This window comes from Oryza sativa, chromosome 1 (genome assembly GCF_034140825.1).
Source record: "Oryza sativa Japonica Group chromosome 1, ASM3414082v1".
NCBI lineage: Eukaryota > Viridiplantae > Streptophyta > Magnoliopsida > Poales > Poaceae > Oryza > Oryza sativa.
The window spans coordinates 317,772-344,378 of record NC_089035.1 but is presented as its reverse complement, the minus strand read 5'-3'; the positions used below and the strand labels follow the sequence as shown (position 1 = coordinate 344,378).

The following is a 26,607-nucleotide window of genomic DNA, read 5'->3' as shown; positions in this document are numbered from 1 at the left end:
TCCCTAGAGCACATGAATAACTACTAATGACATAATACTATACTAGTGACTAATAATAGCATGTACTCCCTCTGTCTCAAAATATAAGGGTTTCTGAAGTTTTGCACACGGTGATTAAGGAAGTACGTGGAACTAAATGGGGGTTGTTGTGATTGGTTGAGATTAGGAAGTAGGTGTAGAAGTTGCTATATTCTGGGACAAATTTTGAACACTAGAAGTTGCTATATTTGCTATATTTCAGATCAATGATTGATTGTCGATTCCAAAGTTGTGCAGTAAAAGTTATCCACAAGAGTGATTTTGCACTATCTTGCATGCATGTGCATTTCAGACACGCTCCATATAATACATATCTAGAGTGAGTGTCATATACTGAAAAACTCAAAGAACATAATCACAGATCTACTTACCAACAAGCATTAAATAACAGAAAGTAAAGCAGGTTGCTATTTTCTTTAATTTTGCAGTTGCCGATTGCCACAGAAAATATTACATCAACAAAAAATAAGGCAGTTGCATAACCTTTTCAAACCCTTACAGGTCGCCTTGAACCAATTGATCAACAAAGATTTATCCACTCGGTACCCATACTTGTGAATAAGACAACAAATAGAACCACTCCTGCGAAAAGACAAAGATAATAATAGGTATACAAAATCAAACACGTTCAACAGATTTAGTGGTCCTCGTGCTTAACAAGGAATAAGGGATTACATCTCACCACAGGGAACATCTGTGGCAAGTGCTACTATATATCACACCGACGTGCAACAAGTTTATCAGTTGTAACTTGTAAGGGGGCAGTGAGAAATAACACAGCATGAGGCAACTAAGGAACAGAACAGTACATGCTAGCCTTGGGATTCAACAATGGGAGACACCTCCAAATAATCAATTTCTAGCACATGGTTAGGCCATATGCCTACAAGAACATTTAGTTTAAGGGTTTAAGAAGCAACATGTCAAAATTGAAACTTCACAGAGCATGAAAGCTAATTGCTCGAAAAGGTGGTGTCACTGATAAGCACTGTGTTGGTACTAACTTAGAAAAATGCGAGTGATTTTATACATATTTCATAATATCAAAATAGAACTGAATTGGAAGCAGCAAGTAAAAGGCATGGAAAATGCACAGGATGAGGCATGTTTAATAAAAGAGATTCTTGAATTTCGACTGTTTACCTCAGGTTTTAACAAACCCAAGGTTGTCAGGATACGCATATGAGATTTCAGAGATAAACAATGCCTTCTTTTGAAGTGGATAGATGGTGCATACCAAACAAGGGATCCTCTCAGCAGGCTATCCATGATGGCGGTCATAACATGCTCCGTCTTTAACTTTTTCTTGTTATGTGATGTCCTCGGTGTGCATTTGTAGGCCTAAATATTCCGAACAATTTAAGCTGTTTTCGAGCGAAAACAGAACAATGAAATGTTGCGCGTGCAAGTCTGAGCACATGTGTGTGCAACTGTGTATAGATGCAGATCCAATACCAGATATAAGGCAGTAGCAGATAGATCCATCAATTCTTCCTGGAAGCACCTCAAGGAGCCAGCTTTCTCGTCTCGAGGTGCCTCGCACCTATATTTATTGTATTTCATCAGAAAAGAAATCAAAATCATAAAGCATTTTCAAAAGAATAACAGTATCCCTACCATACTAAACCGGCTCCAGTATTAAAATTTTGGTCTAATTCCTTAATGATGACATCAAGAAGTTTTTCCAAAATCTCAGGAATAGCCCTAGCAAGTTCCAGCTGAACCTTTGCATAGGTGATGAACAAGCTCTGGAAAAAGGGTAAAAATTGTTGCTTGAATACAACACAAAAGATGTAATGAAGGTATAATCAAAATTATGTAATAAAGATGCAGTAGTGCAAGTCAGGCTATCAGAACCTTCAAAGCCCTGTCGTGGGTCACAGGCCAAGAATGGAACATAAAATCTTGAACAGCATTATGGATATCAACAGATTTGCATCCCAGGTTTGGCCCATCCTTCAGTAGAAAGGTGTTAACGCATTCTATAAGTTTGCGGGTCAGCTTTCCCTCTTCCCTGATTCCACAAATTAAGTTTATTTCAGTTGCAACTCAGAAAAGCAGCGGGAGACAAAAAATATAAAAATGCAAACCATTCTTCTTAGGAGGAAGTGGGTTCAAGAGGAGCGTCAAAAGGACATGAGCAAACAATACATGCCTAATATTTGAGCATATTGCACAAAACCCACAAAGGACCTCCTCCCTCATGATATCAGGGTAATCACCCGGTGGGTTTTCAAGTAGAACGTGAAGGGTCAGTGTACAACGGAAGGATTCCTCCTTGGAGCTGGCCTGATTACTGATTTTTTCATCAAAACCAGTCGCAACTTTCTTCATGTAGAGCACAACAAAACCTGAAAAAATATAAGAATAATAAAGGAACAAAAGTGTCAATGGGATGAAAAGATAGGAGATCTGGCAAGGGAACTCACTGCTATATGTTCGAGGTTTCATCTGATACCGGTACTCCTTAACAGTTAAAAGCTGCCTAAGAATTATGCTGTACTCTATCAGAAAGCTGGGAGCATCTTTTACAACCTCCCATATATGACTGAAAAGTTTCTTAGCGACGGAAATCAAAAGTAACGACCGCCCTGCAGAGACAATGAACCTCTTGTTTATCGTCATACAGAATGTAAAATATTCCACTTCAAAGCAATTGAAAAGGATGTTTGCATATCTGGTTAAACGCGAAGCATACTGCTGGGTGTCTGGCAAGTGGCAAGTGAGAAGATGCATAAATAAACAAGAGTACATGAAAATCAGGAGCATCCCAACACCAAAGGTATGAGCATTACTAGCAGGCATGCATGAAAGAGAATGCCTGAGCACCTCCTTTCAGCCCTCAGCAGTATTCTTTATTGGAAGTTCCACGCAGAAATTTACGAGTGAACATTAATGCTGTCATGTTGGAGTAGACATTTGACAAAAAGGAACGGATGCGGATAAAATAAACGTTAAATTGGGTTAGGAATAGGTAGGCAAGATGAGTCGGGGTAATTGTACACATAGCATAAGTCATGGAATGTGCAAGTAGCTGCAAAATGTGTATCTGGTGAGCACGATAGAAGATTATGTTGTGTGTTTGTGCATCATTATTGAGTACTCTCTCCGTTTCATATTATAAGTCGTTTGAGTTTTTTCCTAATCAAGTTTGACAAAGCTTATAGAAAAATTTAGCAACATCTAAAATACCAAACTAGTTTCATAAAATCTAACATTGAATATATTTTGATAATATGTTTGTTTTGTGTTGAAAATATTAATATATTTTTCTATAAAGTTGGTCAAATTTGACTAGGAAACTTATAATATGAAACGGAGGGAGTAGGCAGCAGGCTGCCCAAGTTTGTGGGGATCCATGCATGAAACGATGTGAACTCAAGCAGTGTATAAAATGGTGGCAGCGCATTGCGTGAGAAAACTAGTGAGAATGCAGAATCATCAAAACTAGTTGTGAAGATAGATAGATAAACAAAAGATTGATTAAAATCAGCAGCGCAGGGCAGGTTGTCATTTGTACCAAAGTTAGAGAGCAACCTCCGTGACCGTGACATACATAGAAATACAAAGTGGATGAAAAGGAGGGCAGAGAGCAGGAAAATGTTGTTTGGAAAGAAAGGTAACCAACCTGAGAGGCGGAAGTCTTGAGCGCACTGGACGGCGAGGCGGAGCATCCTGGCAGCGGCGCTCTTGGGAGAGCGCTTCTTGCCGGAGATGTCGGCGATGACGCATTTGGTGAGCGCCATGATGAGGAAGGGCCATGTGGCGGCTGCAAAACAAACACGAAAGAATCATGAGATACTACTGTATTGTACATAGGAGTAGCAGTAGTAGATGGGAGAGACAGACAGACAGGCGGGGAGATGGGCGGGCTTGAGGTTGGCGGTGTTGCGGGCGAGGAGGCGGCAGAAGGAGAAGGCGCGGTCGCCTTGCAGCCAGGTGCCCAGCAGCTTCACCCCCTCCTGCGGGCGAGTCCATGGGGCGAATCAACCAATCAGGCAACATCCAAATTCAATCTAGGAAGGGAGGAAGGGAGGGGAGTGTACTCACATCGCGGGTTCTGGCCCGGTCGGAGGAGAGCTTCTCGATGATCTCATCGGCGTCGCGGGAGGTCGCCATGGGGGTGAGGGTGAGGGTTGCGAAGCGGCGGCGCGGCCTGGCCGGCGAGGGGAAAGGAGAAAGGAGGAGGAGAAGAGGTTTTAGTTTTGCCCGGGTTTTCGGCGACTCCGGGTTGGATTTTTTTTTTCTTTTTTGTTTTTTCAATTTCAGATCTGGAGCTGAAAATGAAGTCAGCTCCCACTGGAGTAGGAGTTTAGAGCTAGAAATTGGAGTTTGGAGCCCTATCAAACGGGGCCGTAGTAGGACCATCAAAAATGGTGAACCCAGAGTATATTGCAAATGGGATCAAAGATCAATCCACAAGTGCGGCCTCTAGCCCTCGCTAGCGTCGCCATCCCGAGCCACCAGCAAAGATCAATCCACAAGTGTGGCCTCCAGCCCTCCCTGGCGTCATCGTCCCATGCCGACTGCTTAAGCTCCAACGACACAATATCAATGCGCGCAGAGGACGGTGATGGATGAAATGTAGCCCTATCGTGGATGGCAGGGGTGGAGATGGTGAAATTTTAACACCGCGTGGACAAGGACGTAGATGTGTGACCCCGACAGTGAATTCCCCGCTGCCATCTCTAACCGAGACTGAGATCGAGGCTGATCGCTTTTCTGCACCATAGGTATTTGACCGACTCGTGAGCCCTACCCCTCGATCAGTATAAAATACCGCTACTACCTCTATAGTAGGGATATATACAATTGCCTCTATCCTCTCTATTCTCTTTTCTTGTACAACTTCCAATTTTTTTACTAAACATACAATGACCCTTTTATAATAGAATTTATTGTTGTTTTTGCTTAAATAAATTACATCCAATTACTACCGATATTGCAAATCGAACGGTCACGATTACAAATTCATAGCTTGATTATAAAAGCAATAAAACTACTTAGAATAACAAACTAAAGAAAGAGATAACACCTATTACTAAACTTCTATGTATGATTAACGATAATCAATATAACCATTTTTTTTCTCAGCGGCACATAAGTTATTAAAAATATAACGATAATATATAACCAGTATTTTGGGATAGAGGGGTTACAACAATACAAAATTATATAATACAATTAACATCACTCATTATATAATGAGCAGTGGCATGTATGTTTTATATTACTTTATTTTACAACACCACAGATAAGAAGACTTGTTTTACTCTTTGATTACATCTTACGTTTCCTATTTGCATACGTTTGTATTTTAAATTAACTGTTGAGTAATTTTCAAAAAAAAAGCTACGTACAGTATACTTTAACTAAACTATCACAAAACTATATATTCAAAAATGTGTATCCAAAAAATGATAGATTTAATGCCAAATTTATTATAAAACTACATATTTAAAGTATCATAACACAAAACTACAGATTTTACGATGAAGTTATGAAAGAACTATACATTATAGAGTTTATATCCATAATATATTGAGGTCAGAAACATTGTAGTTTTGTAATAAAACCAATATTATATCTGTAGTTTTCTGATATGATACTTTAAATCTATGCTTTTGTAAAAAAAATTATGTTAAATCTATATATTATGATACACATTATTAAATATATAGTTTTATGATAGTTTGAACAAAATATATATAGTTTTGTGAAATTTATTCTTAACTTTTTTTATACAGCTGTCGATGACACCATAAGCTATGTTAAACATTGTCACTAAATTTTGAATTTATATACCGGTGGTTATGCAAGTGGAGTGGACGCGCAATGGGAGGAGATGGAAGGATGGCAACTCCGCCCGTTACAATAGTATAGAAAATACTATCACTGCAGTAGTGTATATATAGACTATATACAGTAGAGCTCTGAAAAAAATAGATGAAAGATCATATTCCAGTATGGAAGTGTGGGTGTACGTATCATGTTTTGATTGGCAAGCCATGGTGCACGTACGCCACGGCAATGAGGAAGAAGAATCAGATGCCTAAACAACCCACCCATTTTCCTGCTCCTGCTCCTGCACTGTACTTGGATTGCAAATGCGGCAGAGAATCGTTTCGTTTCGCTTCATTTTCCGCAAGCTGAAAGCAATCGAAAGATACGAATAGGATCCTCCTCTCTTCTTTCCGTCTTGTATATATAGATTTCTGTGGGTTATTCCCGCCATTTCAAGCAATCCATATTCCGTCCGTCAGCTACTGCTAGTGGTAGGCTAGATCATCGATGAACGCCATGGATGAGGAGGAGCAAGAGCAGCCTCCCCAGCGCTACTGGTTCCCGTACTGGACCAGCCCTCCACCGCCTCCGCCGCCGCCACCGCCACCGCCCTCCAGCTCCAGGTACAGGCCGCCGTCACCTCCCTCATCGCGCCATCCCCACCCAACCATCCCAGCTGCCCGCGCCGCACCACCGCTCGGGCCAACCAACCGCCGCTTGCATCAGCAGCCGCCGCCACCAGCAAGCAGAGATGGTCGTCACGAGCCTCCTCCCAAGCCCAAGGACGTCGTCGTCATCCCCACCGACACCGTACTGCATCACAAACAACCACCACCCACGCATCATCATCAGCATCAGCAGCACAAGGTGAAAGATCAGGAGGAGAAGAAGGGCGACCTGCGCAAGGACCTCAAGGCGGGGCTCGCCGGCATGCTCAGCGCCGCCTCCCACGGCCAGCAAGGGACAAGCATCATCACGCTGGCCGGCGACAACAAGGGCGCATCCATGAAGATATCCTCCCCCGCCCCAGGCAGCAAGGGCGCCGGCGACGACAAGAGAAGCAGTGCGGATGGCAAGGGGGGCGTGAAGGCGATGATCAACAGCAACGTGCAGTCCATCAACAACTCGCTGCTTCTCCACAGCTCCTGCAGCGGCGGCGACCTCGGGGTGCACCTCAAGCTCAAGCTCTCCTCAAACTCCAAGTCCAAGTCCAAGACCAAGAGCAAGGAGAAGCAGCAGCATAATGTCGTCGCCGATACCAGCAACAAGGAGAAGAAGCCCGATAGCAGCCAGGAGAAGAAGGAGGCTGGTACCAGCGCCGCCAAACCCAACAAGCCATCCGCCGCTGCCAAAGGCAACAAGCCCGCCGGTGCAGCTAACAAGTGATTCTGCAGACATACTAATGTATGTATGTGCTTTGTACTGATCTGATTGCCTTCGCCTCATCATAATGATAATCGAATTAAATTTGCGGTGTATATACATGTATTTTAGTCCCCAAACCTGAGATGATCCAAATGTGAAATGACAAGCTTAGGCAATTGCGACAACGTAACTTACAAGGTAAGTTTGGAATCACTTGTAGTATAACTGCGAAGAACTGAAACTTTAATCAGATTCATCCCCTGAATCCGATGAATCCTGCAACCTGTATTTCCCACCCAATCTCCCGGCCTGCTTCCTTCACACGAGATGGGCCTTACCGTGCGGAGAGAATGATGATGGGCCGTGGCCCACTAGGCCCATCAGAAGGCGCCCCCCTGCTCCTAAAACCCTAATAATCGAGAGCAGAGCAATCCCCCTCGCCTCCAACCCAAACCCAAACAAGAGAGAGAGAGAGAGAGACGGTGGTTGGCCGGTGGCGAGGCGATGAGGGCGATCACCGGCGCCGTCCTCTCCTCCAAGCCCTGCTCGCTCGCCAAGGCCGCCCGCATCCTCGACCTCTTCGCCGACTCCGCCGCCTCCAACCTCCCCTCCTCCGACGCCGCCACCTACCTCCACACCGCCGCCGACGCCACCAAAAACCACCACCGCTTCCGCCTCGACCTACTCAACTACTACCACCGTGGGGATACTGCCTCCGCCTCCGACAAGAAGAAGAGGAAGCGTTCAGAGGACCATCACCAAGCAGCCACTCATGTGAAGCAGGAGCAGGAGGCACAACAAGTGGCCTTCGCTGCTGATCTCGTCGCGGAAGAAGAAACGGACAAGGAGACGAGCAAGAAGAACAGGAAGAAGAAGAAGCATGAGAGTCAGCAAGAGAATGCAAGGGATGTGAAACAAAACGGTGGTGCTCCCGAGCAAAGATTTGCCAGCCCGGAGAAGAAAAGGAACAAAAAGAATCATCCGGAAGAGGAAGAGGTGAAGACAGTTGTGAAAGGGATAATAGTTAGTGCTGGTGATTCTGTAGCCACTGAGAAAAAGAGAAAAAAGAAGAGGGAGAGAGCTGATGATACCGACAACGACAAAGAGCAAGTAGAGCATACAAGGAAGAAGCCGCGGAATCGGTCCTGATTTTAGGTTTAGTGCAGCCCATTCTGATTGAAGCTGTTCCAGAATTTTTGAAGGTGGTGTGGTGAGGTTGTTCTAGCTGCTGTATTCTATCTTCATTTTGTCACTGGGGTTGGGTTGTGGACTTCATGGTTTTATCTTGTAATATCAATCCATATGCCCTGCTTTTGTAACAGTGAAATTTACATTGTTGTTGTCCCTTGACTCCCTGTTACTCTGGTGCCGTCGGTTGCTAATTTGCTGTTTATATCAGTGCTTCAGAGAATTTCTTACAAAACAGTGCATTCAATTTTAGAATATTCAATACCATTCAATTCTATAATGTTTGGTTGGCCTTTCATTTCTAACGACTGAATCCATTTGAAACAACAACACTTCTGCAATGTATTGTTAAGAGATGTAATGCTTAAAACTTGCACGTATGAATTGATGTGGTTATTTCAGCTTTATCGTCTTGTACTTACTTGCCTGTATCTTGTAAAACATAAACTTGATCTCGAGTCAACCATGTCTATCTGCCCTCTTGTAGTATGAGAAATTGTGTACCATGTATCACAGGTGTTGAGAATTTCTGTAGATTCTAGTTTGGAGCATGAGCTAACTCTGAACAATTGCAGTCTATACGTGTTGATGATCATGGGTGCAGCTCATGTGTTCTTCTCCTCTAGGATTAACTAATATGTGCTCATTGTCCATGTATTTATTTATATGCCATTTACACTAGTGACTTAATGAACCTTTAATCTCTGTCTATCCCTCGCAATAGAGCTTGCTTATTCTGTTAGAAACAATGTATGTCATGGCTTCTGTTTTCTGCTAATGTACTTTTGGCTTTAGTAAAATCTGCATGTATTCATTCATGATAATTTGATACTATATGCAATAACTTCATCTTGCCATTCCATATCACTATGCCATACTAGAAGATTTTTGGCTTTCTCTTGGCTCTCATTCACCTCTTTTGTGGAGTCTATTGTGGTGGTATTTGTATGAATTGCTTGATTGAGTAAAAATGACACTTTTGATGATTTTCTTATTCAGCACAGGTACACTGTGATTGGTTTAAGAGGGAATAACAATAACAATGGACATAAATCGTGGAATATCAATGGACAGAAATTGCAGCAGGGAGTCCTTCAAATACATGGCTCTTACTACGGACTAGGTCTGTTTTACGCCAGGCTTTTGTTTTCAGATGTTACAATTTGCAGCCACGGAAGTCGAGGAGAAAGTCACTTACTACAGACTAGGTCTGTTTTACGCCAGGCTGTTGTTTTCAGATGTTACAATTTGCAGCCACGGAAGTCGAGGAGAAAGTCACTTATGAATTAATTCTTTTGGTGTTACTGACTTGTATTTTGCTGAACAGATGATCAGATATGAAAATGGTTAGGCACAAAGATCCTATACTCCTGTGTCCATACCTAAGCTCGGTCCTACCCTGACCACCATCAGGTACAACCACGACAGCTGCCAAGTTGCTTGATTCATGCACCCATATAAAGATAGGATGAAATGGAGTAGATCAGCCCTTCAAAAGGTAAAACTGCACAACCCCCTCCTTCATTCCAAAGGATTTATCGATTGAATGGATCGAAGGTGGCTCTATCTATGTCATCTTATAAAATAAAGACTGGAGACCCTCTTCTTCCTCCTCTTTATCTGAATCTGGGAGAGAGCCCCAGCCCCCTTCTTTTGTGGCTTATCTGCAACTGAGAAAACTACATGGGTTGCTTGGTTGCATGGTTATGTAAGATAGGTATGTTGCGCTAATTAGGAAATTCACTATCTGTTAGCTGACTATTGCCCAAGCTTGATCCAATGTGTCATACGAAATTGGGGCACATATTTTTTTCACTGACGAAGTAGCAGTATCGAATACAAATTACCACTAGTACTGGTTGTTTCACCTGATGTTATAGAAACAACATTCTAGAGATAGCAGTAGTGTGCTTTCTATTGAAACGAGTTACTATGTGTGTGTGCTAATAAAATCTCAAATCTTTATTAATGTGTTCTTCCATCTTCATTGAGTCGTCTGCAGGTAATATGTCATGGATCCTTGTGCTCGGTTCAGTTCCGTTCAGCTGTTCAGACCTTGATCTGTACTGCCTATCTACCTTGTCTGAATGAATGCCAAGGGACTATCTTGTGGATTTTTTTTTATTGGCACACACACTCACTGACTCAGAGATCAATTAGAAGTCGAGAAATATTGGTCTCATGCAAGCAAAGGCGAAACAATAATCAAGTTAAACTTCGATTCGAGGCTTGCCAGTTAGACCATCGGTTAGACAGGCGTACCTCTGTTTGGATCGGTCAGCATAGCTCAGTAAACATCGGTACATATGACTGGCCTTTGCGTGAATGCTTTGATCATCTTTCTAATTAGGACCAAATTTAATGGTCGTCAACACTTGGTTGCCAAATTTGGCCAATCTGTTGGTAGATATGGGCGGTGTAATGGCATAGCCATCATCTATACATAGAGGTTTTTGAGAAAGTTTGCTACATTTTAAAACAAAGAATGAAATAGCAAGGCTCTTAGGTGCGGTGTGACAGTCCACCTGTAGAGTGCAGTGATGGAGATTTGTGATATTTCGGTGTTGGTAAGCTGAATATAATGGCCGCTCGCTGATGGGTGCGTCATGCACCCTAATTTGGTTGGTCCACCATACCGGAAACAGCTTAGAAAAGACGGTACCTAATCAGTTAAAATAAATTTATGTCACCTTAAAAATGAAATGATGAAAGAGTTCATTGGGTAAAGTTGGAATCCAGGCCAGTGATGAAGATGTGTGAGCGGAAAATGGTGCTCTGAATCCTGACTGGTGGATACTATTTGGTTGGTGGATCCAAAACTGGGCTGGAAACCTAGGCGAAGTTCGTTGTCCGCTCGCGTCCAGGTGCACTGAACCAAGTGCTCGCACCGCAGGAGGCATACAATCGCGTCCAGGTGCACTGAACCAAGTGTAATGCCGTCAAGATCATGATTGGGAGGACGTCGATTAATAAATAAATTAACGGTACGAATTACTAGTACACGGGCGTGGTGGTTGGCCCAGACGTTCTAGAAACAACATTCTGATTGGGACAAAAATGAAGAGAAATTTGAATAAGAAATACTTAATTTCCCCGTCTTGGAAAAAAGTATAAAAGGGGCCGGAATCGATGAAGGCGATGCAAGCTGTGACACACTAACACTCTACTTGTACTAGGTAGATCGCTAGAACAATGGCGTCCGGTGGCGAGGAGAAGAAGAGCAGGATCCTGGTGGTGGGCGGCACGGGGTACATCGGCCGGCACGTCGTCTTGGCCAGCGCGCGGCTGGGTCATCCCACCACCGCCCTCGTCAGGGACCTCTCCCCCTCCGACCCCGCCAAGTCGCAGCTTCTCCAGAGCTTCCGCGACGCCGGCGTCACCCTCCTCCACGGCGACCTCTACGACCACGCCAGCCTGCTCAGCGCCGTCCGCGACGCCGACGTCGTCATCTCCACGCTGGGCGCGCTGCAGATCGCCGACCAGACCAAGCTCATCGCCGCCATCAAGGAGGGCGGCGGTGGCAACGTGCGGAGGTTCCTGCCGTCGGAGTTCGGGCTGGACCCGGACCACACGGGCGCGGTGGAGCCGGCCAGGTCCATCTTCACCGGGAAGGCCGCCGTGCGGCGCGCCGTGGAGGCGGCGGGAGTGCCGTACACGTACGTGGTGTCCAACTACTTCGCCGGCTACGCGCTGCCGACGATCGGGCAGAACCTGCCGCCGGCGCGGCCGGTGGATAGCGTGGTGATCCTCGGGGACGGAGCCACCAAGGTGGTGTTCGTGGAGGAGGGGGACATCGGGACGTACACGGTGCTGGCGGCGGTGGATCCGCGGGCGGAGAACAAGACGGTGAACATACGGCCGGCGAAGAACGCGGTGTCGCACGAGGAGCTGGTGGCGCTGTGGGAGAAGAAGACGGGGAAGAAGCTGGAGAGGGTGTACGTGCCCGAGGACGCCGTGCTCAAGCAAATCCAGGGTAACGTACTATGTTCCATATGTACTCTCTCCATCCTAAATTCTAATACAACGAATCGTATCCAATATTAAGTTAGTTTTTTATCCGTCCATGGCTAATTGCATGGTTTGGTTGCAGAGTCGGAGATCCCGTTGAACATCGTGCTGTCGATCGCGCACGCAGGGTACATAAGGGGGGAGACGACGACGCCGTTGGATCCAGCCACCGCCGTTGAGGCCACCCAGCTCTTCCCGGACGTCCAGTACACCACCGTCGATGACTACCTCAACAGGCTCCTCTGAAATACATCGATACATCCATCATCTTTTATGTGCCAATAAAATAATTAAGTCTCTTCCTTAGTAATGTACATGTTCCTGCAAATTTCACACCGTCGGTGAGAGTGAGTGTCTTGGTTTAATCTGTCATGGATCACTGTGCTCAGTTCAGCTCTTCTTCAGGGCTTGATTTGCATGTTAATGAATTTATTTGCTTAAACATTATTAGTATGATATGGAGAAACAACCAGGGATCTTCCGGGTAGCTTCACAAGGTGGTGGGCTAGATGATCTAAGTTCAAAGCCTCACCCATTCTAATTATTTGATATTAAGTCATTCCCTAATATCCGTGTTTTTTTATTAGTATGGTATGATCTTGGTTATACATGATCACCTAAATAATTTTACGACGAATTGAGATAGTGAAGAAGCCATGTGCCGCTGGTCAATCACGTTGTTTGTTGTACATGTAAGCGTTGATCTACCACGCCGCTTTGTTTGTTGTACACATGTAGGCGTCGATCTACGTGTGCCCCTGGGTGTGTGCCCCTGGGTCAGTGAGTGTTGACGTGAAATTTCGTCCTGAAACACGAAGGTCTAGGATATCTGTTTAAGTGCAGGTCCTAAATTTTAATGAAGTGCGGACGTGCCAGTCAGTTTGATACTGCAAGATAGATAATTTAATGGTCAAAGATCCGACCAGCTAATATGCCATCGTAGCGATACTAGTCGATGTCGACGACTGGCAACTAACAATTTCCGTAAGCCATTTCTAGAACTCTGAGGCCGATGACGATTTCGGAGCTTACCAAATTTTAACGTTAACAGTGAGGCAGCAAATGTTAGTGATGGTTGTCACCAGCAACCTTGACATGCCAGTGAATGGGATAATTGGTGTAGAGTTCAACCTTCGGTCTCTCTTTAAAACTCACGATTATAATTTGTTGACTTTTAAGGGTTTTGAGGAAAAGAACCATGTAGAGGGAGTTTTCTCCCTCTTATAGCGCTACGGGAGCCAATGCGAGTCAATGGGATTAGTTGCACAATCCGATCGCCGTGTAATTCAGAGGGGACGTGCGCGCGAGTCTTATTATCTTGGTGCCATCATAGGAACGCGTGTGGCTCGGGGTAGACCGAACCCACTACGTTTTCTCTGGCCTGTTAGCCAGAGATCAAAACCTAACATTGTACTACCTATTTACCATGTCTCAACCAATACTAAATCATGCGTTATATCTACCAGACCTGCTTATGCTAAACCCTATTGCTATGGTACGTACCAAAATTTAAAATCTAATTTTAGAGTTTATTTTGATACCATTTATTGTAGTTTATTTTTCAGTATTGACTTTTAAGTCGTTCAGAATACTTGCATAAATGTTGTACCTATGAATTTATGTTTTTGGTTGATAAGCGTGATCATTTATAATAAGCTGTAGGTAAAACGATGGCAATTGTTATATCAGTCCTTCCTAATCAGCGAAAATGATGCACAAAATTAAAGAAACATTAGATCGGGACTTCCAAAAAAAACTGAAAATTATGCAGTAAACTAAAGATACTTCAGTGGTTTGCAAGAAAACCATTAGATCGGGGCGGCGACCGTGCAAACCTCCACCAAAAAGTAGGTCACTGCTATGTGACGATGGTCGATGGAAGGAAGTGGCAAGAGTCGAGAGTCAAGACTACGACTAATCGAGCGATATACAAAGACTAAGAAAACAAAATTGCCTCCTCATCGTCGATTTAGGAAGTATTAATGTAGGCTCAGATTGTTTTATACTTTCAGTAAAGAAGCTCTGGCCTAATGTACATCAACTTGAAGTGAAATTACGAAAGAATGCATGAGGTTAGTTGGTCTCTGTCTGTTAGGTGTGCGCTCATGAGTGGGTTGCGTGTTCATATGTGTCATCCATGTAATCAAATTTTTTCTTGTGAGAAATAGCATGTACAATGATGTATTGGATGTTGTATAATTAAGAAGTATTATGCTTTGGTTATATTTTTTTCTTTTTTTTTAAAAAAAATAGGGCTTCATTTTATATTTGGTACGGGGCATCAAATTTCTAGAAATGCGGTGTCTTAGCTGAGAATGAGATGCAGTGGAATGGTTCACTTCTACGGAAGCAGCTAGTGATGAAGATGTATGATCCTTGGGTGGTATCTGGTAAGCGGAAAATTGGTTTTTTGAAAGAACCCAGCAAGCTGGTTTTATATTATAGAAGAAGTGAGAGAAACTGTACAGAACAGAAGGCAGGGGAGACGTTCTCGGAGGAATTCTTCCTGCCTACACTCCCTAAAAAAACAAAAGCCTAATCTCCATAATACACTTCACTCCCTTGGCACCTACCATTTCCCACAAATGAAGCTCATCTATGATCTTGCTAGCCACTGGCCGACCATCGCTAGAGGATTGTGTCCTTAGCCCCTTCATGGATCACCTCTCCTGCGTTGTGGAGCACTTCCCATACGCATATATATTCCTGAAGGAGTTGTATTGTCACCCCTCCGCGGATGTCTTCGATCCAAGCATCATTGGTTATTGCCTCAAGAACCGACCTGTTTTTCCTTTTGGAGTGCTTGAAGAGGTTTGGGGCTAAGTATTTCAGCGGCTGGTCTCCTATCCAGTTGGATTCCCAAAATTTCGCCTTTCGTCCATCTCCGACCGATACTTTGGTGGCAGCAGCAAACAGAGCACGATCAGTGTCATCACAGGGCGGCGGGGTTCCTATCCATGGTTTTTTCGGGCTTGTCCACTCATACCAGAGCCAACGTAGCCTCAGCGATCGTGAGAACTTCTCCAAACAAGGTATGCCCAATCCACCATGTATTGTCAGAGAACATACTTGCTGCCAATTCACTTTACATTTCCTGCCCAAGCTTTCTTAGTCTCCGGCCCAAAGAAATTTTCGTCGCGCTTTGTCAACATCATCTAGGAATCCTTTTGGTGGTTTAAGAACGGTCAGCAAGTAGGTTGGAATGGCACTGAGAACTGATTGCACAAGAACCTTCCACCTGCTTTGATAAACTAGCTTGTTTTTCCAGCCCCCCATCCTTACTCTGATTTTGTCCATTACCAGCTGCAAATGGACCAGCTTTAACTTCCCCGTAGTAAGAGGCAGTCCAAGGTAGATTTGGGGGAAAGCACCAAGCGGAAAATTGGTGGCAGCTGGTTCTTTAATTCTTGTCTACAAGAACATACAGGAGGCAATTAGTCGTCTCCAGGTAAATCGAATCCCGTACAAAGTTACAGCAATTAATGATTTATTGTACGTGAAAGAGAATCACCAAGAGTAGCTAGGAAGCACTGAAACAGTAGTGTGCATGATACTATATAGCTAGCTAGTGACGTGCGAACTGAAACGAGGGAGGCGAGGCTTAATTGGTGGTGATAGCGTTACGTTACTAACCAAATTAAAAGGCCATCAACGCGCGCAATGGTCTCTCACACACGCTCGATTGCATATTTGCATTAGCTCTAGTTGTCTTGCTACCGATCGATCGAATTCATCAATGGCATCCGGTGGCGACCAGACGACGACGAAGAGCAGGATCCTGGTGGTCGGCGGCACGGGGTACATCGGCCGGCATGTCGTTGCCGCGAGCGCGCGGCTGGGTCATCCCACCACCGCCCTCGTCAGGGACCTCGCCCCCTCCGACCCCGCCAAGGCGCAGCTGCTCCACACCTTCCGCGACGCCGGCGTCACCCTCCTCCACGGCGACCTCCACGACCACGCCAGCCTGCTGCGCGCCGTCCGCGACGCCGACGTCGTCATCTCCGCGGTGCGCGCGACCCAGGTCCCCGACCAGACCAGGCTCATCGACGCCATCAAGGAGGCCGGCGGCGGCCGCGTCCGGAGGTTCATCCCCTCCGAGTTCGGCATGGACCCGGGGCGCGGCGCCAGCGCGGCGGTGGAGCCGGTCAGGTCCATGTACGGCAGCAAGGTGGGCATCCGGCGCGCCGTGGAGGCGGCGGGCATCCCGCACACGTACGTGGCGTGCAACTACTTCGCCGGATTCGCGCTGCCGTCGATCGGGCAGTTCATGCCAAAGGCGGCACCCGTGGATAGCGTGGTGATCCTCGGGGAGGGGCACACCAAGGTGGTGTTCGTGGAGGAGGGGGACATCGGCACGTACACGGTGCTGGCGGCGGTGGATCCCCGGGCGGAGAACAAGACGCTGCACATACGGCCGCCGGCGAACACCATGTCGCACGACGAGCTGGTGAGCATGTGGGAGAAGAAGACGGGGAAGAAGCTGGAGAGAGTGTACGTGCCCGAGGACGCCGTGCTCACCAAAATCAAAGGTACGTAACATGTATGGAGTACTCCACTGCAATAAACCATACGCAATTATATATATATTGCTAATTAATTGCAATTGCAGAGTTAGAGTACCCGAAGAACGTTTTGGTGTCGATCGCGCACGCGGCCTACTGTAGAGGGGAGATGAGCTCGCCGCTGGATGATCCGCAGGACGTGGAGGCCACTCAGCTCTACCCGGAAATCCAATATACAACCGTTGACGAATATCTCAACACCCTCCTCTAATTCATTTCGTCATGCATCATATCACCCTAAATATGCATGCGCCAATAAAAACAAGTCTTGATTTTATTTTGTTCATTGCTCCATCTTCAGTCAGTGTCCACTGGTTTGTCTGTCATGCATGGATCATTTTTACTCTTCAATTCAGTTCTGCATTTCAGTTGAGCTGTTCAGCTGAGTGCCTTGATTTGTACCACCTATCTGCCTTGTTACAAATTTATGTCAAAGTCTTCTTGCTCTGGTACAGTTTTACGTTTTCTTCTGCAATACTAGTACGCACAGGAAGCTAAGCTGACACCTTCCAACTCTTCAAGAAAACGAAAGCTGCAACAAGTGTAGCACGATTCACGACCCCGAGCATGAGCTAGGTTAGGCAAAACAAACAAATCAGCAGGGTCGGATGACTTTACTTACTGGTCATTTTCATAATCAACCGGGCCACAATCAGAGAAAAAACACACGCAGCGAGCCAGCGAAAAAATGTTCACTAGCTTCAGATGACTCAGCTTTTCATCCACGCAAGCAGACAGTGCCCTGTTGCTCCAACAAAGCAGCTCACCGCCAAGTGCAATTGGGTCTACAATTTGCCGTACCACTTGTAAAGAGTAGCTGAACCGTTTTGTCATATTTTTAACGAGTCACACTATATACCCATCCAAGAAAGCATTCTACCACAATATCAATTTAAACCGTGAACCAGAGTCTGAAATACAAGTGAATATCCTTCTAGCTCTAGATATGAATGAAATATTACAATTGGTATGTAGCACATCAAATATCATCGACTGTATCTTCTTGCCCCTTCCATTTTTCCTACCAGAGTGGGTAGGCTGCCAATCAGTCTTTCGAAGAACTGCTGCCTGCGCTCTTCTTCCCGCCATATTTCTAGCAGAACAATTTGGGATAAATGGTGAGGAACAAAACAATTGCTGAAACCACAGGTATTTATTTTACACCAGTACATGATGACGCATACTGTAAAAGCATTTGTTCAAGATCACAAATAAAAAGGCACAATTGATGGTATTTAATAATGGCCCCAAGCATGGATATATAATGGCACTTCTTTCAAGTTTCAGTATGTGGTAAAACATGTAATTCTCATGGTACCAAGTACCAACACTCATCAGATAACATAAACCATGTATTGAGCAGTAAACTAACCTGCTTCCCAACGCTGAAGGGAACATATTTGTATTTTATCATGTGCACAATCTGGCGCTTCATCGTGAGGACAAAAAGAACAACCCAGTAGCAGAGAAGTATCGGCCAGAAGACAGGAACATCAAATACAGAGAAGAAAGTCATCACAAAAGCTATAAGAAAAGCTTTTGTGATTGCATACCTGAAAGCCAAGCAAATGAATGTTAATAATATGGTGTGGATACTGAGGTTGAAAACACAAAACCAATGTTCAGATTTGATGAAACAAAGGAATTAGCTCAGAAAATAGTGAAATACGTATTAGCGACTGCATGCAAAGATAAGAGGTATGCTTTCCTGCATACAAAGTCACAGTATGGAATGCTAAGGCTATAGTTAAACATGAGTTGTATGCTGCACTGAATTTAAGACAGATCAATGAATGCCATGGACATGTCAGGCTGAAACATTTATTTTCACGAGAGTATGCAGTACGCAGTTCTGCATCTAAATTCACTCATGATGAAACATAGCACATGTCTGAACCATAGGTTATATAATTGCATACAGGCATGTATAAATATTATTGTGTCATTAACCAGTACCATTTATTAAATTCCAAAGGGAGAGATATGGGCAAATTGAGAAGAGATCCCAAGACTTTGTTGAGGAGGTCATTACGGGACCCCAAGACCAATTTGTATGGTTGGCAGTGGGCACATGTCCAGTGGAATACAAATTCATATAAATCTGTTAGGTACTGTTAGGACTTATCCTTAGCTGGTTAACATGCCACTGACTAAAGGCATAGAATGCATTAGGAGGTAAGCAAAGGATGATATATATGACCACAATTTCCTTCTTCTATATAGCATCAATATTTTCAGTGTGCGCACATTTGCTGCACTAACAAACTTAAAGATGTGTATTACCATAGGACACCAATTACAATTCACGCGGTCCGGTAGTGTGGCACTACAATTGAAGTTTGTGCACAGATAAGTGTTATGGCACATAGCACACACAATAATATAACAAGATACTCCATAAGATAGGGAGGACGAATTGAGCAGACAGGATCAAAGGGTGAGGAGGGCTGAGGGTAGTTGGATTAGAGGTGACATGGACAGTATAGCTAACACATCATGGCAGCATGAGATGGAATTAAATGGGGTTGATGATAGGGGTAGTAGTAGCAGACCCAAGCATTGATTGATGATGTAATAATAATAATAATAATATAAAGAAGAATAGTGGAAGCATGTGAAATTTGAGGCCACATGGTTTGGTTTGGCCTATGTCAACCGCGATGAATAAAACATAATAACAATAGTAATAATAGAATGAAGAGGTAGATTTGCGAATTAGAAGGAGACGAAAAAAAAAAGGTCAGGAGTGATCTGAATCTGGATCTGGGGATGGGGGTAACGAACCAGAACTTGAACTCGGGGAGGCGCCTGATGAAGGGCTTGAACTCGTCGGAGCCGCGGGTGGGGAGGGCGGGGCCGTCGGAGGAGGCAGCGGCGTGGGCCTCGGGGTCGACCATGGGGGAGAGGAAGCCGATGAGGAGGTTGAGGAGGTAGATCCCGAGGCCGTAGGTGACGATGTAGAAGCCCTGGACGAGGTAGACGCGGAGGGCGTAGATGGCGGCGACGGCGAGGGTGCCGATCCAGCGCCCCGTGGCGTGCGGGGTGGAGCGGTCCAGGTAGTACTGGAACGCCCGCGAGGCATCGGTCCGCCACTTGGCCGCCGCCGCCGCGGCGCCCGCCGTGCCGGAGTCGGCCGCGCCGTCCATGGAAAATCCTGGACGGAAGCCGGAAGGGGAGGCGACGACCTCGCGGGCGGCGAATCCTTCCCTTCCCTTGCTGCTGCTGATGCCGAGGACGAGGACGATGCCGATGCCGATCAGATGCGATGCGGGTCGGTGTTCCCTTCCCTCTCTCTCTAATCTCCTCCTACTACTTGTGTCTTTGGACAACACTACTAGCGAAGCCTACTACTGCTGGACTTATTATTGGGCCTCGCTCTTCTTTTGGGCTTCTATACATTATAGAGAGAGAGGTTGGTTTGGGCTGCCTCATATTTATCATGCATGGGCCGTTGCAGTTACACATATCCCTTTTTCTCTAACTGTTAAGGGTTGGATCAGAAATGGAGTTGTCTACACCCAGCTTCGCGTCTATAATTCATTTTCTTGAGAACACTCATCTTTTGGTAGAGTTGAAACGGTGCTACAGAAGAGATAGAGCTAGGGTAGTATACATGGAACTCACCCTAATAGTGAGATTCATAATACTTCTCTTTTTTTTTTACTATCAATACGTTTGTCGATAAATTTCTTTAAAAAAAAATCAAATGTAAATATAATAAAATTGTAGTATAATTACACTATACCTATACCTATACCTTGTATGTAGCTTTCAAAAATCCTGACGTAACACGCTATTTTTGTGAAGCGGAGGTTGGGGAACCAAATCTACTCACCTGTGCATGCATGCACTGTGACCTTTTTCTTCCCGCTTGCATGAATATTGAAGTATATCTAACGATTGAATATTATATAAATGTTACGTACAAGTTATATCGTAATTATATGTTATATCGTAATTATATATAAGTTACAATATAATTATACTATTACTATTACTGTATCGTATTTATATTCGATACATTTTGGGGAGAAAATTTATAAAAAAAATTAGCAAAACCCGCCCTTTTTTGAAAGGTTGATTTAGAATACGTGTTTACAAATTTATTGATGCTAAAAGGAGCACTACATTGTTTAAATGAAGTAGCAGTGGAGCGCTTCTTCCATAAAAAGAAAACTTATCTACTACTATTTTAGATTTGTTTTTTTAGAGTAGTATAGGGTTAGAAGTGTTAGTATTACAGTATGAAATATGAAATAGATAATGATACTATCTCCATCATCGTTTTGACTTTTGAGATTTTGTTATAATATTTGATTATTTATTTTATTCAAAAGATTATAAAATTATCATTTAGGACGGAGGGAGCAGTCGACATACAGCACAGGACACGTAGCAGCAGATTGCAGGCAGGCGGGCGGCGGGCGGTCTCCATGATTGGATGCTGAGCGATGCGCTGCCACTCCCCTGAGCCCTCTTGCTTGTCTTGGCTCTTTGTTGTTTCTGCAGGCTGCGTCCGAATCCATCCAATTATTTTTAGGTAAAAATCTGAATCCATCCATTAATACACTATACTCTACTGCACACGTGTTAATACCTGTACTCTCTCACTCCCTTTCTTCTTTTGTTTTTTTCTGTAATGGCAGTGTTTTTCTCTTGTGTCTTCTAGTTTTGAATTCTAAGATAACAAATTTTGACATGACGTTGTTCAGATTTATTATTCTACATGATATTAAATTCTCATCTAGATTACGAATGGAGTACTCCCTCCGTCCCATAATATAAGGGATTTTGAGTTTTTGCTTGCTACGTTTGACTACTCGTCTTATTCAAAATTTTTTAAAATTATTAATTATTTTATTTGTGACTTGCTTTATTATCTACGGTACTTTAAGCACAACTTTTCGTTTTTTATATTTGCAAAAAAAATTGAATAAGACGAGTGGTCAAACGTTATCAGCAAAAACTGAAAATCCCTTATATTGTGGAACGGAGGGAGTACTACATTACAATGCTTGCATGTCAGAATCAATATAATCGAGCATATACCAACATCTGTCTTTGATGCATCTGTCATATATTTTAATTTTTAACAACACGCAAAAGGTTGTCTCTGTTATTTCTCTCTACCTCTCTAGAGGATTAAAATGTACTACTAGCTATATCTGGATATGAGAGCTCACTCAATTTATACAGAGTACACATTTATATATACACTTTTTGACAATTACACACACACACGCTTATATGCTTGTTTCATGTAGCTACTCCATCCGTACCACCAAAAACCATTATAGTATTAAATGAGACGTTCCGTATAGAAATGGACCTAGACATAATTACATAGTACTCCCTTAATACTCATAAACGAAATCGTTTAAGATAATATTTAAGTCAAACCTTGGGAATATAAATCATGAATAACTCTCAAGTTGTTGAGTTTGAAAATATAAAAATTATATGAATAGATTTGTCTTGAAAAATACTTTCATAAAAGTATAAATATATCACTTTTTAATAAATATTTTTATAGAAATAATAAGTCAAAATTGTGTTTTGGAGACCGTGTCGCTGTCAAAAACGACTTCATTTATGAGTACGAAGGGAGTAGTTAGCTAGGCTAGGCTAGGCTAGGCCTAGTGGTTGCAGTGACATGAGTAGCTCCCCAAGGTCCTGAATTCAAATCTCTATAGGAGCGAATTTCAGATTGGGTTACTTGAGGGTTAAGTTCCCTATTTGATAGGTTAGGACTAAGTTCCCTATTTGATAGGCTAAGTTCCTAAATTATAATGGCGGTATATATCCGGTTGGATATAGAGGCCGGATAAATTAAAAAATAAATAAATAAAAAGGCTAGGCTAGGCCGGTAGGTTGTCAATTATCTGCAAACTGAATCAGCCATGTGGTTGTCCGATCATGTATGGTTTCGTACGTATGTGGTGGTGTCGCACACCGATTGGAACTGGATGTGTTGTTGGATTGGCCCGCTTGGATCCTCCTTAGATTCTTTCTTCCTCTTTCTCACTGTTCCTCCTCCTCTGTCTTTCTCTGCACTCGTTACTATCTCTTCATGCTTTCTTTCTTTCTTTCTTTGGGCATTGACACTGTACAGAAACATTATCAGTATTGATTTTGCTTGTCAATGCAACACATTTATATGTACGACCATCCCTAAGTAAGGCCATGCAAACCTTACTCTATGGAGGTTCTTTCCATCCATGTAATTGTCATACGGAGGGTGTGTCTAGTTCATACTAAAATTGAAAGTTTGATTGAAATTGAAACGATGCGATGGAAAAGTTGAAAGTTTAAATAAAAAGTTTGCAACTAAACTCGGCCGGAGTATATCCTAGCCAACATCAGTAAAAGAACAGCTCAAGGAAGCAACTACCGATGTGGCTGGTCACCTATAATCGAACTACTAGTAACTTAAACCGAAGGTACCCAGAAATTCACATCCCATACTAGTTGCAGATGGTCCTCTAATCTATAGTTGCGGATGGTCAAAGTATGCCTGATGCAGGCCATATGGCCAATGGCCAACCAACAGATCACATGTCCTCTTCTGCTCTGCAGTTTCACTGTCACTCACTGTAGAATGGACAATGTTGCTACTTGCACTGAATTTTCAGCAGATAATCATCATCATGCACAAAGTTCACTAGTGCCTAGTATCTTTTATATAAAGATCCGGCTTTTCTTGCCATTTCCGCCGCCTGCTTTCTTTGCACTTTCCTAGCAAAAATGTCCTCAGTTCGGCTGCAGACAAAAAGCCCTTTCTTTCTTTCGTCAGACTCATTATCTGCCACTAATCTAAAGAAAAACAGCAATAATTTCAATCCACCACTGCCGCTGAAATTCAGTAAACAAAACACATGACTATCGAACTAGCAATTTTTAGGCATGCATCGTGCCATCATTCAGACGCCAAACAATGCTCCATTCGTGAGAGAGAGAGAAGAGCAGCCTTGACCATTTGAATGAAAGGGGAACATTGGATGCAACCTCGCTCCACTAGCGAGGTTGTTCTATTTAATAAACTCATTCAAATAAGAATTGTAAAAAAAAAAACATACCTCGGACCTTTTTCTAGATAAAAAGGACCAAATGTCCAGCATGATTGACCAATGGAATGGTAAACTTTTTAATTCCTTGAGTTGAGGGAATGTTTCCTCGTTTGCTCAAATACTATCTAAATAGCAATGAAAAGTTAAAAAAGAATACGACACCATTCGTGCAATTAAACATACAACTCTATAAATACCATATGTACTAAGGAGACATTTCCTCAAGGGATTAGAATCCAACCCTCTGCTCCCTCCTCCCAGTAGATAGGTTTAACATATGATGCGGGGTTAAATACTTGTCGATGATATGGCCCCGGGGGTACCATGCTTAAAGGGGAAAGGTCGCTCTCGACATCCACGTGGCTTTTCCCCGAGGGGTCGGGCCGTAGCCGCCCCTCTCTAGCCTGAGGGGTTGGGCCACCCCGACCCCTTGGGACAGTCACCATGTGGCCGTCATGCGGGGGTGGCTAGGTGGACGCCACTTGACACTCACCTAACCGCATTTAGTGAGGGCAGAGCGGGTGTGCCACGCCGCATTTAATGCGACGTGCCGCTCGCATGACCTAATCGTGACCGGTGCGTGATCGGTTGAAGTGACAGACGAGACAACGGCAAGCCACGCGCACTCTGCCCGGGTGTCAGGCGGCATGCGGTGGGTATGCCTTGTCTCGTCAAGATGATGAGAGGTACAGTGCCTCTCAACCGTTCAGGGCTGGCTTGACCGCCCTTAACATACCCGGGATAGCGTTCCTGGCACTTCCACACCCCAAATCCACATCTATTAAATGGTGAATGACGGGGATCCTCCCCGTGTCGGCCTGCGTCAGCCGGCATGATTTGATGGGCCCCGCACGACAGCCGATGCCTAGGTGGCTTCCAAGCTGTAGCGCAAGACACACATTTAATATAGGGAATTGTTACCCCCCCTTTTCACCGAGCGGCACACCTGGTGCATGTGAGAACCCCTTGAAGTATAAAAGGAGGTTCGAGTCCAGGGAGGGGGGAGAGGGAGCTAGAGTGAGAACGCTTTGTCCTAGCTTGTACACCAGAGATTCAGAGACTTTCAAAACTCAGAAAAATCATCATACACAGAGTAGGGTATTACGTTTCTTAGCGGTCCGAACCTGTATAAATCCCTTTGGTCTCATCCTCTTCATTGAGGGCCCAACCCCCTCGATCCCTTCCAATCTTCTCAGTTCCTCGATCTACACTCGCTGCCCCCGCCCGAACTAACGAAGGAGGGGCCTCACGGTCCCCCGCTCGAGGAGTTCACCCTTCGACAATACTGATCTCAGCCATGATTATCTCATGTATAAAGTGCATAAGCAAGTTGTATGACTGCAAATTGAGTAAAATAGGGAGAATAAGTGAAGAGAAATCTTGAGCCAAATATTTTAGGAGTTTCCCCAAAAAATTATACATAAATCCCATATTATAGGAGTTGAGAGCAACATTGTGTTTGATGTGTATTTTTACAAGTTTTATTAAGTGTTATTTATATTTATTGTCAAACAAAACTCCCGTAGCAATAAGCGGGTTTCACCTAGCATACGTTTATAGATGTGTGTATTAGTAGTGTATGATTGTGTTTGGGAAAAAGAGAGGAGTAGGGGTGGGGTGGGGTTGGGAGTGAGAAAATTGACATTTAGCCATCTTCAGGATGGGGTTTCTCTGGAATGCCACTCCCGAATATGGCTTCGTTATAATGCCATTGTCAAATGAAGCCAACTTACTATAATGCCATTTCAACCATTTTAACTGATTTCCAAATGTTTTCCATCATTCTCTGGCATATTTGCCCCTAGTCATTTTGTTGACTTTGCAGGGGAAAGAAGAAAGGGGATCGATCCCCATCCAGTCGCCGGCGGTGGAGCGTAGCGGCGGCGACGGGGCGTAGCTGCGAGTCGGTGGCCGCCGGCTCCTCGTCCTCGTCACCACCACCACGCCAACATCCATCGGCTCGCCGTGGGCGTGACGGAGAGGGCGAGGAGAGAGGAGCGGAGCTCGCCGTGCGCGCGACGGAGGCGACAAGCGTGGTGAAGTGGTGGGGAGTTGCGGGAGGGAGGCATAGGGGACGCCGGCGAGGCACTCGAGGAGGAGGTCGTCGAGGAGGATGGAGATGGGGGTCGGCGATGAGGTGGGTGGTGCCGGCGCGGCTGGCGACGGGGACGGCGCCGACGTGGGTTGGGGAAGGCTGCTCGGCTCAGCGGCGCCATCTGCATCAGCGTAGAAGAACATCCCACCTGCCCCAACCATGTCGGCGCCGCCGCCGTCCCCGTCCCAGTCGCCGCCGTCCCCATCCCCAGCCATGTCGCCGCCTTCCCGTCCCCATCCGCGTCGCCACCGTCCCCGTCCGCACCGCCGCCTTCCCCATCCCCAAGCGCGCCGCCGCCTTCCCCGTCTCCGGCCGCGCTGCCGCCGTCTCCGTCTCTAGCTGCGCCGCCGAGCCGAACGGAGAGGAGGAAGACAGAGAGGAGAGATGAGATAGGATAAGGGTATTTTGGTCATCTCAACAAGAAAAACATTACAAAAAACATTAAACTGAGAAGAAATGGATGGAATGGCATTGCAACAAGTTGCCCCTGTTTGAGGGT

At 44.7% G+C, this 26,607-nt stretch overlaps 6 protein-coding genes across 11 annotated transcripts in view; 4 read left to right on the top strand and 2 right to left on the bottom strand.

Moving 5' to 3' along the window:
- Positions 1–4,204, bottom strand: part of LOC4326151 (serine/threonine-protein kinase ATM) — a 35,426-nt gene extending 31,222 nt beyond the window's left edge. For 4 of the 6 annotated variants that reach the window (XR_010735092.1, XM_015759924.3, XM_015759931.3 and 1 more), the window contains exons 1-10: positions 4,090–4,204; positions 3,893–4,001; positions 3,668–3,808; positions 2,469–2,630; positions 2,195–2,390; positions 1,897–2,053; positions 1,657–1,787; positions 1,495–1,582; positions 1,277–1,380; positions 523–621 (exon numbers count right to left, since the gene is read on the bottom strand). Coding sequence is in view for 5 of the 6 variants with exons in the window: in XM_015759924.3 (XP_015615410.1) it covers positions 523–621; positions 1,277–1,380; positions 1,495–1,582; positions 1,657–1,787; positions 1,897–2,053; positions 2,195–2,390; positions 2,469–2,630; positions 3,668–3,808; positions 3,893–4,001; positions 4,090–4,158 (1,256 nt within the window). In the remaining variant the exon portion in view is untranslated. Of the gene's footprint in view, positions 1–522; positions 622–1,276; positions 1,381–1,494; positions 1,583–1,656; positions 1,788–1,896; positions 2,054–2,129; positions 2,151–2,194; positions 2,391–2,468; positions 2,631–3,667; positions 3,809–3,888; positions 4,002–4,089 lie in introns of those variants that run through there. The other 2 variants (XM_026020529.2, XM_066304238.1) reach the window with 2 other exon arrangements.
- A 1,780-nt stretch (positions 4,205–5,984) lies between these two features.
- On the top strand, positions 5,985–7,301 carry LOC4326150 (uncharacterized). The gene has a single exon (XM_015766161.3). It carries the CDS (start codon positions 6,331–6,333, stop codon positions 7,207–7,209), a length of 879 nt encoding a protein of 292 aa, XP_015621647.1. The 5' UTR covers positions 5,985–6,330; the 3' UTR covers positions 7,210–7,301.
- A 332-nt stretch (positions 7,302–7,633) lies between these two features.
- On the top strand, positions 7,634–8,533 carry LOC9270828 (uncharacterized). Its single transcript, XM_015766162.3, has one exon. The coding sequence runs from the start codon at positions 7,693–7,695 to the stop codon at positions 8,335–8,337; it is 645 nt and encodes a 214-aa protein (XP_015621648.1). The 5' UTR covers positions 7,634–7,692; the 3' UTR covers positions 8,338–8,533.
- A 2,983-nt stretch (positions 8,534–11,516) lies between these two features.
- On the top strand, positions 11,517–12,837 carry LOC4326149 (isoflavone reductase homolog IRL). The gene is made up of 2 exons (XM_015766160.3): positions 11,517–12,349; positions 12,467–12,837. Exons 1-2 carry the CDS (start codon positions 11,569–11,571, stop codon positions 12,628–12,630), a joined length of 945 nt encoding a protein of 314 aa, XP_015621646.1. The 5' UTR covers positions 11,517–11,568; the 3' UTR covers positions 12,631–12,837.
- Positions 12,838–15,669: 2,832 nt separating this feature from the next.
- LOC4326148 (isoflavone reductase homolog IRL) lies at positions 15,670–17,400 on the top strand. The gene is made up of 2 exons (XM_015766411.3): positions 15,670–16,913; positions 16,994–17,400. The coding sequence occupies exons 1-2, from the start codon at positions 16,121–16,123 to the stop codon at positions 17,155–17,157; spliced, it is 957 nt and encodes a 318-aa protein (XP_015621897.1). The 5' UTR covers positions 15,670–16,120; the 3' UTR covers positions 17,158–17,400.
- A 402-nt stretch (positions 17,401–17,802) lies between these two features.
- LOC4326147 (protein RER1A) lies at positions 17,803–20,232 on the bottom strand. Its single transcript, XM_015766413.3, has 3 exons — positions 19,731–20,232; positions 18,319–18,499; positions 17,803–18,039 (listed from the first exon to the last, which is right to left on the bottom strand). The coding sequence occupies exons 1-3, from the start codon at positions 20,090–20,092 to the stop codon at positions 17,992–17,994; spliced, it is 591 nt and encodes a 196-aa protein (XP_015621899.1). The 5' UTR covers positions 20,093–20,232; the 3' UTR covers positions 17,803–17,991.
- Between the last annotated feature and the right edge of the window lie 6,375 nt (positions 20,233–26,607).